The 21,615-nt window shown below is 37.6% G+C and overlaps 1 protein-coding gene across 2 annotated transcripts in view; it reads right to left on the reverse strand.

Annotated features, from left to right (window-relative positions):
• LOC306881717 (single-stranded DNA-binding protein 3-like) overlaps positions 1–21,615 on the reverse strand; it is a 37,167-nt gene that overhangs the window by 1,860 nt on the left and 13,692 nt on the right. Inside the window, exons 5-17 of one of the 2 annotated variants that reach the window (XM_079435946.1) lie at positions 6,271–6,360; positions 4,587–4,661; positions 4,344–4,403; positions 4,209–4,263; positions 3,987–4,060; positions 3,203–3,291; positions 2,537–2,585; positions 2,420–2,455; positions 2,275–2,341; positions 2,077–2,147; positions 1,883–1,952; positions 1,727–1,755; positions 34–135 (exon numbers count right to left, since the gene is read on the reverse strand). In XM_079435946.1, the coding sequence (XP_079292072.1) occupies positions 34–135; positions 1,727–1,755; positions 1,883–1,952; positions 2,077–2,147; positions 2,275–2,341; positions 2,420–2,455; positions 2,537–2,585; positions 3,203–3,291; positions 3,987–4,060; positions 4,209–4,263; positions 4,344–4,403; positions 4,587–4,661; positions 6,271–6,360 (867 nt within the window). The remainder of the gene's footprint in view (positions 1–33; positions 136–1,726; positions 1,756–1,882; positions 1,953–2,076; positions 2,148–2,274; positions 2,342–2,419; positions 2,456–2,536; positions 2,586–3,202; positions 3,292–3,986; positions 4,061–4,208; positions 4,264–4,343; positions 4,404–4,586; positions 4,662–6,270; positions 6,361–21,615) is intronic. The other variant, XM_079435947.1, reaches the window with a different exon arrangement.

Raw genomic sequence — 21,615 nt, forward strand, 5'->3', positions numbered from 1 at the left:
TTAAAGTCATATGTTTGTGTGTTTGGCACTCACGTTTTCATTTTGGAAAGAGTGTAGAAAACTTCCACCTAGTTCACTGTCATCTCGTGGCGTTCCTGGCGGGTTACTCATGCTGCTTAGATTATTAGGAGAGTTCTGAGATTGTAAAGAAGAAACCCCCACCAAGATGTCAGTCAGCAGTATTTTTTAGTTTACTGATACTTCTAGTAGATGAAACACTTTTGAGAATAAAATGTATAATTATAGGCATGATAAATTATTTGTGGTGTTTTATCATTTACTGACAAATACAGAACACAAATATATAACCTATAACTGATAAACTTATAATAACAAATTTCAAATCCATTATACAGAACTTCCAGGATTTCAATTTTTTTTATTTTTTTTTCGGATAACTGCTATTGCATTCACAAAGAACAATTTCTCTTAATCAAACATTTTAGTACTGAGAAGAAAGATGTACATTACCATTCAAATGAATGGGGTCTTTAAGATTTCTGAAGTGTTTTTAAAAGACTGCATTTATTTGATCGAAAATACAGTTGAACTCTATAAATAACTTCTTTATTTGGATATATTTTAAAATATCAATTATTTCTGTCATGGCAAAGCTGAATTTCCAGCAGCAATTACTCCGGTCTTCAGTGTCACACGATCCTTCAGAAATCATTCTTACCAGTGTTGTTTAGTTGTTTAATAATTTTATAAAAATGTTGTTGTCAGGATTCTTTGATAAATAAAAGAACAGCATTTATTTACACATTTTTGAAAAGCTACAAGTTTCTAGTGTCACTTTTGATCAATTTAATGCATCCTTGCCAAAGGAGTATTCATTTCTTTTAATACAGAAAATCTCACTCACCCAAACTTTTGAATGGTAGTGTATATTCTACATGGAAATTTCCAAGACTTAATATTGTATGATTTTCCCTGATCTTCCCAAACTTGGAAATCACAAATTTAAAATTCCCTGATATTTCCAGGTTTTCTATGATAAATGAAAATGCTTATTATTCTAATTGTAACAGTTGAATTTTATCCATTATAAAGCTTATAATGAGCATGGTTTTTTAAGTTAAAATTATTTAGGTTTATATGTGACCCTGGACCACAAAACCAATCTTGTCAATTTTTCGAAATTGAGATTTATACATCATATAAACGCTGAATAAATAAGCTTTCCATTGATGTATGGTTTGTTAGGATAGGATAATATTTGGCCGAGATACAACAATTTGAAAATCTGGAATCTGAGGGTGCAAAAAAATCTAAATATTGAGAAAATCACCTTTAAAGTTGTCCAAATGAAGTTCTTAGCAATGCATATTACTAATCAAAAATGAAGTTTTGATATATTTACGGTAAGAAATTTACAAAATATCTTCATGGAACATGATCTTTACTTAATATCCTAATGATTTTTGGCATAAAAGAAAAATCGATCATTTTGACCCATACAATGTATTTTTGGCTATTGCTACAAATATACCCCAGCGACTTAAGACTGGTTTTGTGGTCCAGGGTAACATATTCAGGTTTAGGTTTTAGTTTAAAAAGTTAAAAAAAAAAAATCGATACTCTAGATAAAATATCAGCATTTAATGTTTTATTTTAAAATCATCCTATCCCAAATCTTTCAGTAAAGTTCAGTTTGGATTCTAATTGCTAGTTTTCACACCATTTCAAAAGAAATAATAGCTCTAAATAATAGGTTTAATAATACCTTTGGGAGTCCATCTATGTCACCCGAACCTGTGCGAAAAGTAAAAATGAATCAACAATCATAATTTGCAGATCACATGATGTTAATTTATCTAACTGCAAGGGTAAAAGATGTTTTCAACAATATATGTAGTGGCTATGGTGAATGGTGTTTTACCCAGTGAGCCATTCATGTGATGTGGTTCCAGTCCTCCCATTGGGCCATCTGACCCAGGACCCATAGGAAACTACAAACACACACATCAAGACAGCATTTATAGAGAGATTAAGACACAATCACAGTTCAAGTACTAAAACAGAAACATCAACACTACATGACAATAAAGGCAGCAGAGGAGTGTAGTAACTCACATTAGATCTGTTTCTTCCTGGTGGTACTGAGTTTATCAATGTGTAGAGGTTTTCACCCGAGTTAGTGGAGTCTGTGAACACAGAGGTGGAGGTTTATGCTTTTTAAAGAATTACCATGAAGCACTATTCTCACATCCCCTAGCCAGGCACCATTTCTATGGCAAAGGGCCAGCAGACAGAAATGTGACAAGCCATTACCTGCTGGACTTGGCATGATGGGTGTTCCTGGAGGACATCCACCACCTCCTGCTCCTCCTGGAGGACCCTGTGAAAGCAGAACTGCAACCAGTTTCTTTCAAAACAGACAATAAAATAAAAGAAAGAAAAGGAAATGGTCAATTACCACATATGTTCCAGGAGATGATGAGGAATATGGTATCTGTGAAGCCAAAATGTTATTTATCAGAAATCACTAATTCCCCTTCTAATAACATCAGCTCAATTTTCTGAAGTATCTTACTGTGTTTCCATTATTAGGATTAGGCCACGGTCTGCCTGCTCCTGCTCCCCTGTACAGAGAAACAGAGCAGTTTCTATTTTTTAACTTTGCTAAGAACATCAGACAAGTCTCTTGTATGTAAGATCACACTGAATGCTCAAGATTGTTTTAATGATGATCTTTGCAGTTCTGTGGAGTCAAACTATTGCTTGCTTTTTCTAAAGCTATTTATGTATTAAAGCAACACTTCAAAATCAAATGATTTACCTTGGAAGTTCACAGTTAAATATTAATTGCCTATTTTTTGCTTGGTATGGGCCTCTGAATAAAACGGATGTTTTTTTTACTCAAATATGAGCTCAATATTCTCCTATATCATATTGTAAGAGCCAAAAAAGCCTGCATGATCAGATATGATACTCTACATAGTCAACTTTTGTTTTTTATAAAAAAAAAAAAAAAAAAAAATTGTCTAAAGGTTCAATAAAATATTTTTTTGACTATTATTTCATGTCAGGCTTTACAGGGTAAAATGTTTCTTTTCCTAATTTAATATGCAGAGACGACATAAAAGAGTCATCTATAAGTTAACTCTCCTGGGGTCATTACTGTTTGTTTGAACATCCTGACCAGCCTGACATAATGTAAAATTCCACAAATACTACAATAGACTGGGAGTGTCCTTACATGTTCACCCCTGGCATTCCAGGGCCCATGGAGTTTGGAGGCCTCATTCCTCCTCCATAGCTCTGCTCTAATGATAACCAAGGATCAGACTATGATGCCCAGCACACCGAGAAGACACCATGAGAAAGGAGAAAACAAGGACACAGTTAGTTTAGAGGAAAACTGTTTTCAAAAACATTTATTTACTTATCTATCTATGCAATTATCTATCTATTTATTTTTTAACAGTAGTACACTTTCTTATACTCACCTAAGCTGCATTTAAATATATTTTAAAACAATTTATTTCTGTGATGAAAAAGCTGAATTATTAGCAGCCATTACTTTAGTATTCAGTGTCACATTATTCTTCACAAATCATTCTGATATGCAGAGTTGGTGCTCAAGAAACATTTATCATTATCAGTGTTAAAAACAGTTGTGTTGCTAATATATTTGTGGAAACTGTGATCATTTTTTCAGGATGCTCTGGATGAATAGAAAGTTTAAAACAATAGCATTTATTTGAAGTAGGAATCATCACATTATAAATGTCTTTATTGTAATTCTTGCATCTTTGCTGAATAAAACTATTAATTTATTTTAATAATCCGTGCATATGTATATAATATACAAGATGTACATTAAACACTAAGGTAAAATGCAATGAGATACAATTGTTTCTACTATATTTTCCAGTCCTAGAAGTGAGCAAAACTAATTGATGGGGTCTAAGGCAAAGATACTCAGATTTTCATGAATGACAGTTGTGAAGTTGAGCTTTAGGACTGTATAAGAGCCAGACCTGTGGTCCCGGTCCCATCGGGCCCATTCCTCGAGGAGCATTCATTCTCTGCATAGGTGCCAGATTTGGATGGCCTGACCAAATAATAACACCATTAAAATTTAACAGACCTGCACATCAAAATGAAATGACAATGCTGAATTGAATTTGAAGTCTACTTTTAAAATACCCCAAATAATGGACTTTCACCATCAACAAACACTGATCTCATTAGTCTCTTACCTGTTGGTCGTGTAGGGTCCATCATATTCGGAGGTAAAGGCTGCCCACCTGGAGGCTAAAGAAACAGAGACAGTCAAGTGCTAAAATAAGTCAAAGTTAATAAATAGTTATTTGAAACATTTTAATGTGACTTACCGGGTTACCCATTCTGATGGGTGGCCGAGGTCCTCCAGCATAGCGAGGAGACATAAAAGGCTGGATATGGGAACATACAGTAACATATAGTTAAAAAAAAATTAACAGCATGTAGCCAATACAAAAACTGAAGGGAGAGAGGAGGAAGGAAAACAGAATTTTTTTAGGAAAAGCATATCAAGATGTGTGCAGGTACATGCATATAAACAGAGAGAACGTGTACATAGATATGTGTGCTGTTACCTGTCCATGCGCCCCCATCATGTTAGAGTTGGGAGGAAGCTGAGTGTGAGGGGAGGGTTGGGAACCATGTGGTCCCTGCAGAGAGGGTAGGGGGAGGAAGAGAAGGTTGCCATAGTATCAGCAGTCAAATGCCAAGAGAAAGACAGCACGAAGACAAAGACATGACAGGTGAAAGCGACAGGTGCAGATGAAGAGAACAGAGCCAAAGGCAAAAGATAGTTTGATTGGGTTTAATGTGGAGCTGATATCACTCTTCATTCTAACATGGTTTTGCCATGTTTGACCCAGCTTTTAATTTGGACATCAAGTAGTAAACCAACACAGTAAGTACATATGTAAATACCTAAAGACATTAATACTTCTATTCAGCAAGAATGCATTAAATAATCCAAAGTGACAGTACAGATGTTTATAATGGTTCAAAAGATTTCCCTTTGAACTTTCTATTGCTCAAAGAATACTGAGAAACATTCATTAAGGTTTACACAAAAACATTAAGTAGCACAGGTGTTTTCAACATTGACAATTATAAGAAATGTTTCTTTAGCACAAAATCAGAATATTAAAATGATTTCTGAAGGATCATGTGACACTAAAGAACTTAATGGCTGCTGAAAAGTCAGCTTTACACCGAAATAAATTACATTTCAAAATATATATTTAAATATATTATTACAATTTAAATATTTTTTTTATTTGAATATGTTACAATATTATTGTATTTTTATCTAACAAATGCAGCCTCAGCGAGCATAAGAGACTTCTTTCAATTACACAGTGTGGTTGAATTAATTTTTGATCGATTTTGATTCTGATTGATTGATACACATTGCAAGACATTATGTGAATCATAGTCCCATGAATCATCACAGTATTAATGGTCTAGAACTCATTTTATGTAGTAATTTTCTATAGAATATATCTTCCCTAGAATATATCTTGAAGTTTTCCCCCTCACTAAATTTGAGACACATAATAGCATTTTGTTTCTATTAAATTTACATAATAATTATTATTCTTTTGTTTTTCTGTAGAAATATCTAAACATACTTAAAACCTGATGAATTTTCTTGAGAAGCAAAATAATTTTGAAGTACATGTTTTTACAAATCATCATCCATATCACCACTAGAGGGCAATGGGGTTTAACCATAGACTAAAAGACCAAAGATAAACAACTGTTCAAAATCTTTCTGCATATCCACTGCAGTTCTGCAGCTCTCAGTATCTGAAAATCTATGCCATGCTGCATTCCCACAAAAGCTCTTGGAGGGCCACGACTCCATTTGGTCTGACAAAAATTTCTCTGTATGCTTAATATCCATAAATATTTTCCTAGAGCTCGTTATAATATTATGATGAATCACCCTCTCAGAAAGCTTCTGAGTTATAAAGCGTTAACTCCACTGCTGAAGGTACATTCCACCAACACATTTAGTGCTACTCAGCAGGGCAAAGGCGAGCCCACTCTCAGACTAGAGAATGCACATAGCCCTGCCTGCCATTAGTGGCTAATGGTCGCAATCAGACTGGTTTCCCGCAGACATCCAGCTTGGTAGATGACCAGAGACCGTGGCATAATGGTTTCTCTGTGGAACCAGCGGCACGTGTCTGTACATCTGAGGGCTTGCAGTTAGATTGTTACAGATGGTTTATGGATTTAGGGTGAGGAGGAATGACCCACCTGGAAGAATCCGGGGGGCATGGGTCCACCCGGCATGCTGTCACCGGGCGGCATGTTGCCTAGGACTGGACTGGGTGCCGCAGCAGCACTCTGTAATGAGTAAAGAGAAAAAAAACATAGGAATGATGGCAATTAAAATATACACTACTACTAGTTTTGAGTCAGTAAGAAATTTGTAAAGACATTTACACTTCTATTCCTCAAGAATGTATTGCATTAATCAGATATTTATAACATTACAAAAGATGTTCAAAAGATGAAAAATGTATCATGGTTTCCACAAAAATATTAAGCAGCACAGCTGTTTTCAACTGGGATGGGCATTTTTAAAAATATTGAATTCGAATGTTTGGGCTCATAAAAAAAAAAAAAAAAAAAGAATATTTGAATATACATTTATTTAAATGACGTTTAACGAGGAAGACGTTATTTTTTTTTTTAAATAATCAGTTTGTGTCACCATTTCTGAAGAAAATTATGATTAGGCATTACACACAACAATGTTCTACAACAACGTTACATTGTATCTCAAGATTTTCTTTTAGTCAAAAACGTGTGTAAACAAACAAACAAAAATATATATAGCCTATATAAAGAACAAAAGCATTCAAGCTCAAGTAGAGCAAATAGAAAAAAATAAAGCAGGCCGTGCCAGTTACAGTGCAGGACGTACATACACTCAAGTCAGCCTATGTTCATTGTGTTTATATTGTTTCACATGTTAATGTTGAGAAAAACAATAACATCAACATGCTCGGGTGAACGTTGTCGTCTCAGTCTGATAACAATAAGAACGCGTGCCAATACAGATGTTCCAGACACAAAGATAACGGGGTGTGCCAAGCGAAGTTTCTTTCAGTGCTTTGTGTGTTCTGGGGCCCGTTTCAATAAGGAGGTTCAACACACTCTGAGTTGAATCCTGAACTTGGAGTTGATTTACCCTGAAATGGGAAACTGAATTAGCTGAACTGAATTAGTTCAATCCAGTCTGAGTAGGTTGACTGAGTTTAGCCAGTTCAGCACCCCACAAAAAGACGTTTGCATACTTCTGAGTCAATACGTACAATAACTTTAATTCTTAACCATTATGCCACGGTCACCCTCATGTCGTTCCAAATCCGTAAGAACTTCATTCATCTTCGGAACACAAATTAAGATATTTTTGATGAAATCCGATAGCTTTCAGCCCCTTCATAGACAGCAACATAACTGCAATGTTCCCAGGCCCAGAAATGTAGCAAGGACATCGGTAAAATAGTCCATGTGACATCAGGGGTTCAACCGTAATTTCACGAAGATACGAGAATACTTTGTGCACAAAGAAAACAAAAATAACTTTATTCTACAATTCTTCTCCTCATCCTGTCTGCAGTTGTGCATGTGTCGTTTACATGAAGAGGAAGCATGTATCGTGATACTCTTTCCACAATGGCGGCACACTGCTGCAGACGGGATGAGGAGGAGAAGATGAATGAAGATGTTTTTGTTTTGAAGATGAACGAAGGTCTTACGGGTTTGGAACGTCATGACGGTGAGTAATTAATGGCAGAATTTTCATTTTTGGGTGAACTATGCCTTTAAGTAATGGCTGATGAAAATTCAGCTTTGCCATATACTATATTATATTGTAATCACAATATTACTATTTTTAGTAAATGCAGCCTTTGTGAGCGTAAGAGAAATGGGTTACCACTTTATTGCTGTAGCATTCGTGGTATATCTGAATTAAGAGTTAGTTAGTTACCTCTAAATGTCAGATAAGACTGAGGTTGGTAATTTTACAAGTTAATAAGACAGTTCTGTGTGGACTAGGCTTTATGTAGAAAGCATCTGAGACTTTATCTGTCAAACTAAACTGCATTAATATGGTATTAACCCTGTGTAAAGCTGCATAATCCGTTATCACTTGCTCTCAGTCTTTCACTGAGGGAACTCTGGGTGGGGGAACAGCGGATCATTCTTTTCTTAGGTCAGCATATGAAAGCTAGTTACAACAAAGGTCAAGGCTTAAGAGACTTAAGACAGGTGAGGCGACATCTTACACAGAAATCCCTTTAAGCAGATCATCTTGATACAGCTGCTTCAATTGGACAGTGGAGATGAACACTTCAAGTCACATTTATTCTTTATAGCACACTGCTGTAACAAGCCTTCACCTTTTGGGAGTCTTACTGTTACAACCACCAAATGAATAGCATTTAATGAGACACCTCATATATTACAAAAATTTTCTGTGATGTGCAAAAAACAAGTCATGTTTCCAACCCAGGCTCATTGAAAAATATGCATCTAACTACATTTTTGCAAAACTTGCCTATACATACAATTTGCAGCAGATTCCAGCTAAAATGAACACTACAGGCAGTAAAACGCCAATAACTTTTGGTTCCTTTTTCAAATTATGATTAAAGGGCAGATTAGCAAAGACTAAATTTTCACATGCAGAATAATATGTTATCACCTAAAACACCTTTACCATAATGCATGATTTGTAAACAAATACATTTTAATGTTTGCATCACATATCCAGCTCCATGTACAGGTTTTCTTATGTAGTAAACTGACTGTTTATGCGATGCAGAGTGCTCGGGTACAACTCCCGTGAAACATGGGTTTGACAAAAAGCTCAAAGTTGTGTAAAAACAAGGTAAAAAGAGAAATTTAACATGCTTTTTTGAGCCACTCACTGGACATTTCACTTTGAAACCACAGCACAACATGCAATAAGCAATCAATATAATGCAAAAATTTATTTTTCATGTGCCTGGGTTGCACGGTTTCTGGCCAGCTTATCAAGGTCCTCATAGAGTCACTAGCTCAGCTCTGGGAGTACAGACAGACTATGCATCAACAGATATATCTCTCTACTTCCTCATGTGGGACTGTCTAAACACTTACACGTATTGCTCTAGCAACAGTTTATCAACACTTCACAATCCTCTCAGACCCCTGAATTAGGCCAGAGGGACATAATTTAGGGCATTTCTTCAGCAGTCCAAACTAATCTCCTTTGTGAACACTGTTGTTCTCTCCATGACCAAATATCACAAACAGAGATTAATAATTGATGAGATTAACAAACTCCAAAAGAGTCTAGACATAAAATGGCATTGGGTTGGACAAGTGATGGATCTGTGGATCAATACCCAAATCCAGCAGAGACAAACACGAGACAGCAAGTCTGTTGATGAGAAGCACATTTATTCCTTAAAGACTGAAAATTAAATATTTACCCACAATCAAGTTCTGGAGAAAATTGCCTAAAAGAAAAGCATTTGTCAATGGATTGTGTTGATACAGAACAAAACTGCTGAACCAGAAATGGGGTATAGCGAAGTCCATAAAACATATAAGTAGCGAGTAACTGAAACTTTATGACTTTACTATCTCTAAAAAAATCTGGTCCAAAATGTAGCTTTTAGTTTTTTTCTGGCCAAATGACATCCAACTAGACAAAAGAAAACCACAGTAAAATCTTCAGTCGTTTATTTCACATGCAACAAAAGGGTCTACACAAAAGAATTATATACAGACAACACCAAAGTAATGTATAGAAGAATTGTCTGACATTTTAGAGAAATAATTCTAAAACAAAGCATAATATACAGTTGTATTTGGGGATAGCACAAATAAAATTAAGTATTAATGTTAGTGAGACTTAGAAGGACTGTATTTGAGTTCTATTGCTGAGTCTTATTTTGTGTGGTGATCACTCCCGGGTGTCGGTCAGGACACAGGAACCAGACCAATTGTTGGATTAAGGATGTTTAATAAACAGTTGAAGTAGGCATGGGCAAACAATTTGCAGCTGACGTTTTAATATATGCTTGTGTATCTGTGTGTGTGGTTTATATGGCATTGACGCACACAATATACTAAATTAAATCCCCGAATAACAGGAATAATCTCATCCACATAGCCCACGTACTGCACTCGCTTCTCTTTCTTACGTCTCTGCGCATAGCAGAGCGCTGCTCATTGCTTATTGTCTGCGCTTAGGTTGTGTTGAGGTGCGTCAGTCTGCACCAGAGTTGCGCATATGATATTTTTGGTTATCTGCGCAGCCTTTCTTACAGCCGCCCCCAAATGTGTGGAGCACATTTGTTCCTGAATAAGTGCTTAGTTCAGTCCCTGGGAGCGGTTCTCATCTTCATCTTGAACCTCTGAGAGAACAATCAGCCTGGCTACAGGTCTAGTGTAGGTTCTGTCGTTGATCTTTACATCCACCGTCCTTATGTGTCCATCAGCACTGGGGTAAACTTTGGTGACACGTCCGATAGGCCAGTCCGCTCTCGGCAGTTGAGGGTCCACCATCAGTACCACAGATCCTGTGGTTATATCTGTAGAGGTGGAGTACCATTTCTGACGGGACTGTAGACTTGGGAGATAGTTCTTAATGAAACTAGACCAAAACTGGTCAGCCAGAATTTGGGAATGTCTCCATTGGCGTCTGCTCAGGAGTTCGGATTTGGGGTACACTACTTGGGGCAGGGATCCGTCCCGCCGCCCCATAAGTAGAATATTTGGAGTCACCGGATCAAGGTCCTTAGGGTCGGAGGATACATATCCTAATGGTTTAGCATTCAACATGCCCTCTACTTCCAGGAGAACAGTATGAAGCACTTCCTCCATGACAGCTTGACTTCCTACTACTCTATAAAATGCAGTTTTAACCGATCGAATTTCTCTTTCCCACGTTCCGCCGAAGTGGGGTGCACCCGGTGGGTTGAAGTGAAACTGTATCTTATGTTTGGCAAGCTGGAGTTGGAGTTCTGGGGACAGTTCCGTAATAGCCTCTCGTATCTCTCTTTCTCCTCCCCGGAAGTTTGTTCCCTGGTCGGAGAACAACTCAGCTGGTGTCCCTCTTCTGGCGATGAACCTCCTCAAGGCCATTAAGAAGGAGTCGGCATTCATATTGGTGAGTATCTCTAGATGTACACATCTGGTTGTAAGGCATTTAAATATAATTCCCCACCTCTTCTCGGTGCGCCTGCCCACCTTGACTACAAAGGGTCAACAGTCCATCCCCGTCGAGTAAAATGCTGGTTTGTAAAGGCGTAGGCGTGCTATAGGTAAGTCTGCCATCTTCGGAGCTTGAGGGCTTGATTTCCACCGTCGACAATCTGTGCAGGTATGCTGGTATCGTCGAATTGCCTCTCGACCTCGTAAGATCCAAAACTTGCGGCGAATCTCCGCAAACACTCTTTCAGGGCCAGGGTGGCCGAGTCGAGAATCGTAGTCTTGGATTAGAAGCTTAGTGGTGGGATGGCGGTGATCCAAGATGATAGGATGCACAGCAGCTGGGTCTAAGTCTTCAGATCGTCGTAATCTGCCACCAACTTTAATAAGTTCATCTGTCTTGTCCAGTTCTGGAGACAACACAAGTAGACGGCTATTTCGTTGGACTGGTTTCCCATTTCGCAGTAGGCTGAATTCCTCTGTGAAGCTATCCTGCTGTGCCCTTCTCAGGATAAGAATCTCAGCTGTACAGTAGTCATCAGCACTAAGAGCGTTGCTGTTACCTGCCGCCCCTTGAAGCTTCTGTACGGTTGCCTCTACAAGGTCCCTCCAAGTGGTGTACTGATGCACATCTGGTAGGTAAGGCTCCTTGTCAGGTATGGTCGTAGTGACTCCACAGAATATAGACTTGCGAAGTTCTGTGTGACGCTCGTCCACTACTGTTGTTGGTGAAGTCGGCCATTTGTCTGGGCTTTGAAGAAGAAAGGGTGGCCCATGGCTCCACCGGTTAGGCTCAGCCAGTTCTTCTAGCTTCTTACCTCTGGTGAGGTCATCCGCAGGATTTTTCGCTGAGTCGACATATCGCCATGAAAGTCGTTCAGTAAGCTCCTGAATTTCTGCCACTCGAGTGCCAACGAAAACCTTAAATCGACAAGACTCAGAGTGTAACCAGGACAAGACCGTGGTTGAGTCGGTCCAGAGGGTAGTTCGGCTGATTGGCAGGGTAAGCTCTCGTTCTAGCAATCTACTGAGTTGGGCTCCGGTGAGGGCAGCACAGAGCTCTAGTCTGGGCACTGAGTGCAGTCGTTTAGGTGCAATTCTTGAACGGGCTACAATGAAGGAGAGATGAGGCTGACCCTGAGTGTCAACTGTCCTCAGGTAAGCAACAGCTCCATAGGATTGTTCCGAGGATTGTTCCGAGAATCGACATGGTGTAAGTGATTAATGACCAAATTGTCAAGGGTGGAGTAACCCTTTAAGGCAAGTCATTTCACTCGGCAACCATCTTTGAAACGCCTCTTTGGCATGCAAGTGCAGCTCCTTTCTCTTTGAATGGGGAAACATCAAATTCTCCAAAACTGTTTGCCAAGCTTATGATTAAATTTCATATTTGAAATCACCAATGAAATCTGACAACAACTGTCTCATAAATGTTGTTTCTGTTGCTCAAATAGCGTTGAAAAAAAGCTTATTTTTCAGGCTAGACCACCCAGTGCGCAATCCAAAGCACACGTCTCAAAAGCTGACAATTTCTACAGCAACCGGGACTTCTAATGGCAGCTGCAGTGATGTGATGCAATGACTTTACCAATTAGCGATTGGCGCTTTTAACAAGGAGGGGCTTTGATAGAGCGGCCATGGTGAGCGTTGCATTTTTCCGCATTCAAACCAAAGACTATAGCCACTCTATCGAAAGAAGCTTTGTTTTAACGCTATTTGAGCAAAATAAACTACATTTATGAGACAGTTGTCAGATTTCATTGGTGATTTCAAATATGAAATTTAAGCGTGGTGAACAGTTTGAGTATTTGATGTTTCTCCATTCAAAGAGATGGGAGCTACACTTGCATGCCCGAGAGGCATTTCAAAGATGGCCGCCGAGTGATATGACTTGCTTTAAAGTGACTTTGGTATCACTGTCTGCGCAACACCCTTAGCAACATAAACAATCAATATAGTGTCAAAACTGTTCCAAGTATTATGCAGTTCTTTATAGTGGTAAAAAGGTTCTTTAGATTATTAAAATGTTCTTCACACAAAGAAAAACATGGTTCTTTTAAGTACTGTTCAATGAAATGGAACCCAAAACCCCTTTTGGAACCTTTATTTTAAGAGTGTAGAGCTATCTAGCATTTAGTGCTTTACTCAAAATCACAATTATCATAGCTTGAGGGTCACCCCTTATGAGGTTTGAACCTGTAACATTTCGACTTCCGGCCTAGATTACTAGGTTAAACCACCCCTTGACCCTACTTTGCAGAACATCTGGATATTATTGATCATCAAAATAACAGACTGACAGACAGGGAAGAGCTCGCACTGATGGCCAAGTAAGCAACAGCACTAAATATGACATTATTGATTTGTGCAGTTCATCTTGATCATTCATTTAAATTTAGATTAGAAATAAAGACATTACACATTTCAAAAAAAGTTCCTAATGTAATATTTAAAAGTTAGTTTAGTTAGACTAAATGATATACCGTATAAAGCTTGATCACCGCTCTCCCCTTGCAGCTAACTGACTTCCTGAGCCAATCTCACTTATCAGTCCATCACAAACCCCTGTGGGGATCTCAGTACACGCCTATGGCACCACCCATCAGTTTAAACGACCAGCCAACTGCCAAGCTTCCTCTATTTCCTGCTTCTAGTCATTCTCACATGGATGTGATAGTCATAATATTGCCTTCTAATGTTCTGTGCAACAAAAACGTCACACGTTCTTATATGATATGGTTGTGATGGAGCTCAGGCGACACATATTAGTTGGCACTTGAGACAGCAGACCTGCACCACAGACAGGCAATGCCACACTTCAAGTTCTGTCAATACGGAATGAAAATCCTGGTCTGGCTCTGACTTCAGAACACAAAAGATCCATCTAGCTGTGAAAAAAAAAAAATATTAATTTGATCCTGAGCTAAGAAGTACTTGATCGCCTTGGTTGCATGCATGTAAGATATTTGAAAAGATGAGTGAGCTCATGTATAAAGCCTGAGGGCCCTGTGACCTTGAAAATATGACATAGAATAGCTATGGATTAATGATACAGCACTCGCATGCTGTATAACACAGGAAGCATAAGATGTGGAAGCACTGTAAAGGTTCAGTGAACATGGGACATACACATACCAGTTGCAATAAAATACAACTTACACAATCTTTTACCTAGGCATGCACATTTTTGTGCAATAATATGTTTACTGATTAAATCAGACTAACAAGAGAGGCTGCTGAATATTTTGATTCAAAAAAAAAAAATCAATCCTTTCACTTTTTGAGATAAAAAGCATTCATTGTCTTTTAACTGTAAAAATATTTAGATGCAGACTAGATGCAGCAACTTTTGTGTGCGTGTTATTTAATAATTGAAATTGAAATAACTATAACATGTATTGTTGCCTAATGGCATGAATCAGTATCACAGTTCAGAGGTGTTTTTCTATTGGAAGTGATCAGCTGTATAACAAAAGAATCTATACCAGAAAATTTCAGGGAACATTTTTTGCACCATTTTTTGACGATTCTATTGTATGGAACGTGAAAATAGAGACACCAACCACCATAGTCCATTGTTTACCGGGAGCCAGAGCGCCTGACATCTTGGCAAATTTAAAAGTGCTGGCTAATGCTAAACGTAAATTCACGTTATTCACGTTGGCGCTAATGATGTTCGACTTCGCCAGTCGGAGATCACTAAAAATAATGTTAAAGAGGTGTGTGAGCTTGCAAGTATGATGTCAGACACTGTAATATGCTCTGGTCCCCTCCCTGCTTACCGTGGCGATGAGATTCATAGCAGACTCTCATCACTCAGTGGCTGGATGTCTTAAGTGGTGCCCGCAGAATAACATAGGTTTTATAGACAATTGGATGAGTTTTTGGGGCAGACCTGACCTGTTGAAAAGAGATGGTCTTCATCCCCCCTGGGGTAGTGCCACTCTTCTCTCTAGAAATATGGCACATAGTCTTAGAGTTCGTACGTGACTAACTGGGGCCCAGGTCAGGAAGCAGACAGACTGGCTAAACCGACCGTCTGCTAGCTGCCTCACGTCACAGAAGTCAGTTAATTCTCACCACATAGAGACTCCTTCACCTAGATATCACACTATAGAGACTGTGTCTGTTCCCTGAACTAGAAAATACAGAAAACATCTTAAACAGACCCCTCACCATCTTAAACAAAAACAATAAATCCCATTATAAACGAGGCATTTGTTGCATCCAGTGGGAACATAATTACTGATTATAATGACTTATACTGTTTTTTTACGAGGCGCGATGTAAACATTACCATGTCTGCATTTGTGATCGGAGAAACGACAAACAACAAGCACCGTTGTAAGTGTGTGTATTTGACTTTGCTTTTCTGACTTTTAGGCACTTTAGTCTTTAATTTAGGCTTTTAACCCTAGAAGTGGTCCCAGATCCAAGAAAGGAAATGTGTCTTCCATGACTGGCAGCGTAACACAAAAGAGCACTACTGTAAAATATATTTCTGTAAAAGGTTTAGGCCACATTTGGAAGAACATAAAAATAAAATAAGATTACTGTATTGTTAATTGTTAATTGCACTTAAATGTTTTTATTAAAAAACCTTGACATTTCAGCTTACATGTTCATAAAAGGTAATTCTCTGTTTTGATTTAAAAAATAAATGTTTTTAAAATCTTTTAACTTTTCTATTGCCGTAGTGGCGAAAAGTTTTACAGTGGCATTGTTTTGTGCAGAAAGCATCGATCAAACTATTACATCTCACTCTAGTTACAGCGTGAAATCGAATAGCTCTTTGGCTATTTTGCATACAACTTATCACACAGAGTCTATTTAACAGTCAACAAGACACATTCGTTGTGCTCCTATTGTCTGTCACTTCTGGACAGGTGTTACTGCTTTGCTTATTCACACATTTACTTTCCACGTGGAGTGGCCAGCTCTGAATAGAAGCATCACCCTCATTTGTCTCCACAGTGCAAAGAGATGAGTGCCATCTGCCTGGTAACAAAGCCCCTTAATATGATGCCATCCATACATCTGACCTCATAAGACCCAGACCCAGATAAGATCCAACAGCCCAGGGGTTAAATGAATCATTATCAAATACTGAAAGAAGGGTGAAAGAAATCACTGAGGAAACACCGTGCAAACAAAGCCTTTACTGAACTAAATCCATCAAAGCAAGCTATTATCTTCAGTCATATCCAACTGGAGTTGAGTAAGAACAGTTTTATAACATTACAACATGTAACCCCAACCCTAATTAATAATCTATTTTATCCAAATCTTATGCAAGTTTTAATTGATGACAGTCCATTATATATGTGTGTGTGTGTGTGTGTATTTTATTTTATTATAGATGTTTATGCTATGCTATTTTATGTAATTGGTAATTATTGGGAAATTTTAAACATTTTCAAAGACGAAAACACTGGTTTACACCCCTGTTGTTTCATCTAGCTAAATAATAGGGGGAGGGAAGGGAGAGACAGAAGAATGGGAGAAGGTAAAGAAACAGTCCTGACCACAGCCTGGGGCAACACCTCTTGTCTGATGTTAGCAGTTCCCCTGGAGATTCATTAATGATTGCCAGACACACAATGACATATATTTTTTTGTGATGCAAGAGTCCTAAAAGGGGGCGGTTACATTAGGACATAAAGAGCTCATGAGAGGCCAGATCTACAGAGAAGTGACATATGATACTGTAAGCTGTAGTATAGATCTCTGCCTACGATCTGAAGAAAAGCATTTGATCTGCTAATAATGCATTATCTCTGCAATTCTCAAGTCATTCAGACAAAATCAACAAATAGATCAGTGATTTCTGCCCATGACCATCAAGACCATTACTGTCAAGAATGACTCCATCAGGCCACTGTAATACTGAAAACCGATAGGCTTGCAGTTTATTGGCAGCTGTTCCTTAGGGAGTCAGGGCTTGTGTACAGCATCAGGGAGCAGTCGACTTCAGGCAAGAAGTGAAGCTCTCTCCATCTGCTGCCATCTCCTGTAGCTTCACTTTCTCAGTCCTAAAGGGTCTCAGCCCTTCTTCAGCCACAAACCTCTCAGTAAAGAAGCATCTGCTCAACCACCCAACCCCCTCTATGTGTTCATGGCTATGATTGTAATAGCAAATACCATACTACTCGTACTATTTTTTGCAGCTTTATGTTAGCTTTGTGTTTTATTGTGCTGTGCTTTAGCATGCTAACAGTCAACACAGCGAAACACTCTTGGAGAAGTTAAGGTACCACTGCTACAGCCATTAAAACACTGCTTCAATAATACATTTCAAGACAATCTCTGTCGGACATCAGATCTCCTGCTGTGAGCAATGTTCCTGTTATTATGAAGAAGTTAAATGATAAAGGACAGTATTTTTCTGCAGCCTGTTGTTGATTCTTCATGGTTTGTTACTCGCTCCCGGGTGTAAGTCAGACAAATGATTTAATAAACAGTTGAAGTAAAAAATTCTTTTCCATTATTGTCAGTCCTGTGTCGTGTGTTTCCCGCCTCTTGTGTCCTTATATGGTTATTTTCCTGTCCTTGTTTAGTGCGATAATTAGTTCATTCTGTTCCAGCTGTGTTTTAGTTATTATCTGTAATTACCCTTGTATTTAAGTTCCTGCCTGTTCAGTTTCCCTTTTGTCTGGTCTACTCATTACTCCCGGTGTTTCTGTGTGTCAGCCCTGCCTTGTCTTGCCCTGATGGATTGTTTTAAAAGACTGTTTCATTTGAGTTTATTCCGTCTCGTGTTCCTCGTTCCTCCCCGTTGTGTGCACCATGACAATTATATTGGAATGAATGGCCAGGATATTTTATCCTTTTGTGTTCAGTAGGGCTGCAAAAAATTAGTAATTTGATTATCAATATTAATCTAATGATAATTATAATGATTAATTGACTATTATATTACATTGATCATTTCACTAATTAATAATTTTTTTCACCATTTAATCATTGATTATTCAGCTTTTGCATTCAGTGAAAATACGGAGTTATACATATTCTAACTAATAGAAAACAAGAAATCTATTGCAGAATCTCGTTTCTTTTCCCAAATCATCACTGTCTCACCTACTGTTTTCACAAGGTATTATAAAAGTTTATTTTCTTCCAGTCATTTCCACTCTAAAATCCCTATTTTCACATCTTTTACTGGGGTAAAAATGCTATAGACCATATACATTTTTACTTGCCAAAAAACAGATAGCATTGTTAGCCTAACGTAACCTAATTATTTTATATCTTCTCATGGGTCTTTATCTCTTGTCACATTCAATTTTGACGCAGTTTGTGCTTGTTAGACAAGGTAAGGCACACAACATTTATTTGTATAGTATGGTACCTTGGACATGCGGGGGAATAACTAAAAGATGTGGCCACAAATTAAGAATGTTCTCAACTTATTAGTTTTAATTTAACTACAGAACAAATTAATGAAACATGGTACATGGCAACAAATTATTAATGTTTATTTTCTATATCTGGCTTGTGTCCCAAAGCCTGATATATGATGAACCAATTATCTGTGTGGGAAATATAATTAAACTTGACTTAGTTCAGTTTCTCGGTTTTCCATGTTTAAGGACTTTGCATTGTTTTTATTTTAATGCACTTTTAAAGTTTGGATCACATTAAAAGCGTAAAATGTACGTTTTGAATTACTTGCACAAAAGATCTAGCCATATCAACATTATAGGCTTAACAATGTGCTGGCTTTTTTCTATTGTGTTTGGTGCACATGTTTTGAGCAGCACGCACCCCAAATCTACGCACCTTGCTTAATCAACCATAGATAATCGATATTGATTAAATTATTCCTGACTGTTAATTGATCATCGATTAATCGTTAGCATATCTAGAAGGGGTGACACTATAGACAATTTTTACTGGAGCAAATGCAATTCAAACAGGTTTGTTAAAAGGTCTGAAACTGTTCGCGATTTATTAGGACACCCCGAATCATTTTCAAACGTTTCTCACACTGAAATATTAGAGAAACAGAAAACAAAACTCACAAATGTTGTCTATTGTTTGTCAACGAAGAAGCAGCTTTTGAAACAACTCTGTTCTGCAGGTAAAGACAAGTTTCTGTATACCCATTTATATCCAAAACATTATTAAAAAAATAATACAAATATGGGCCCATTTTGTTTTTGATGAGGGCTGTGCCCCAGTGCTGATGAAAGTCTAGTAAACACCCCTGATACCTAATATGTACAGTAAGTACACATACACTCTCAGAAAAAGGTACAAAAGCTATCACTGAGACATACTCCTTCAAAGGATATTTTGTACCATATTATGCATTTAAGTAACTTAAAAGTACATATTTGTACCTAAGGTTTATATATTCATACCTAAATGGTACATTTTTGCACCTTTTGAAAAGGTACTGCCCCAGTGACAGCTTTTGTACTTTTTTCCCTGAGAGTATGCAAGTAAGTACTCAGATCAGTGATAATCAAACAATTTACCAAAAAAGAATCAGTCCTTTTTTTCTGTGGGCAACAGTTGATTTGATTCACACTCAAAATGTGAACTGGACAGTGTTGGGGGTAACGCATTACAAGTAACGCGAGTTACGTAATAATATTACTTTTTTCAAGTAACTAGTAAAGTAACGCATTACTTTTTAATTTACAAGAAAATATTAGTTACTTTTTGGCAGCGGCTATTTGCACTAAGTGTAAATAGCGATAGACGCTATTTACACCAAGTGCAAATAGCATATTTTTTTAGTGACAGATGCTATTTACACTAAGTGCAAATAGCTATAGATTCTATTTACACTATGTTAAAATAGCAAGATTTTCTGCTACTTATACTACTTATTGCAAATAGTGGCAATTATCTGCACCTCGGTATTGTAGTACATTATAAAACAGTACGCAATAATAACGTACTGAGTGTAAATTATAATTTTAATTCAAATTTATTAAATGGATGCCACCTTATTGGGACAATAAAGCCCTCCCTACACCTACTCTAACCCTACCCGATACTTTATTTTCAACTTTTTGATTATTTCCTTCATTTTTATTGAAAATAAATGTCTTTCTGATGCGATATGAGATTTGAAAAGGGAGAAAAAAAAATGTTTGGCAAAAGGTTGGCTCGAACTCGGGTCGATCGTGTCAAAAAGTATACGCCTTACCATCTACGCCACTGAAACTAATGTTGAACTAACTTCTTTTTTTTTATTGTTGACTAACCCAATCACACGTTAGTGGGCGGAGTTAGTGTAAATAGCCTTTGCCAACAAGATGGGCTATTTACACTTAGTGTAAATAGACACTCCGTTACTTTTTCCCCATATATTGACTGACAGTGCGCTGTGTGAGCATGCTGTTACTATAGATCTAAATGTGAATGTGCATGAATTCATCCCACTCGCAAAAACCAGATTTAGTATTCATCAAAATGAATTAAAACAGTGAAATGCAAACTCAGAATATGACGCAAACTGCAATAATTAAATATGTTAAACAACACAAATGTATCTAATCCCATTTTATTAACCAATGTCTTTGCTGCTGACCTTTGATGATCCAGTTCAACCATACTAATAAGCAAAAATGACTTTAGATAAACTAACAATTGTACTTCATTGTTTTTTTATTGCCGAAGAGTGTTAAACCTTCTTATCCTGAGTTTTACTTTACAGGCGTGAATTGACTTTTCCTTCACAAGATACAGGGCTTTTACATTTGTAAAAATGTAATTTAATGTATTAAAAACAATCAAGCCCTGCTCATACTTAAAAAGTAACGCAAAAGTAACGTAACGCATTACTTTCCATAAAAAGTAGCTAAGTAACGCAATTAGTTACTTTTTTAGGGAGTAACGCAATATTGTAATGCATTACTTTTAAAAGTAACTTTCCCCAACACTGGAACTGGACTCTGAAATCCAAAGCTGCTGTGAGCATGTCTGCTTTCACATTCAATTCCCAAGGGAATCTGCAAGTAACCAGTAACAGGACATAAGTGACAAACACACTCACCAGACCCAAGCGGTTTGCATGATGACTTGACTGCACTGTGTCGTTACACCTATGGGTTTAGCTTGACAAAACTGATGTAACTTACTTTACAATAATAGTACCTGGCAAACAATGTGGCCTAAAAGTGATGGCGAGCAGCTAAGAGGTCTTAAGAAAACCCAGTACAGGTACTCTGTCTACATCATCTGTCAAACCCATACTCGCACTTCCACTGCAGTGTTTTCTTTGATAAGCTTGTAAACATTTTCCTTGGCCAATAAATTATTCAGAGACAGGGTTCTGTGGTTCATGCACAATGTTTGACCTAAAGACTATTTTCAGCAATCGTTTGATAGGCAGAGAGACTCTAAAGAGCTCTAGAATGTACTCAGAGG

The sequence above is a fragment of the Barbus barbus genome (genome assembly GCF_936440315.1).
Source record: "Barbus barbus genome assembly, chromosome: 15".
NCBI classification, from domain to species: domain Eukaryota; kingdom Metazoa; phylum Chordata; class Actinopteri; order Cypriniformes; family Cyprinidae; genus Barbus; species Barbus barbus.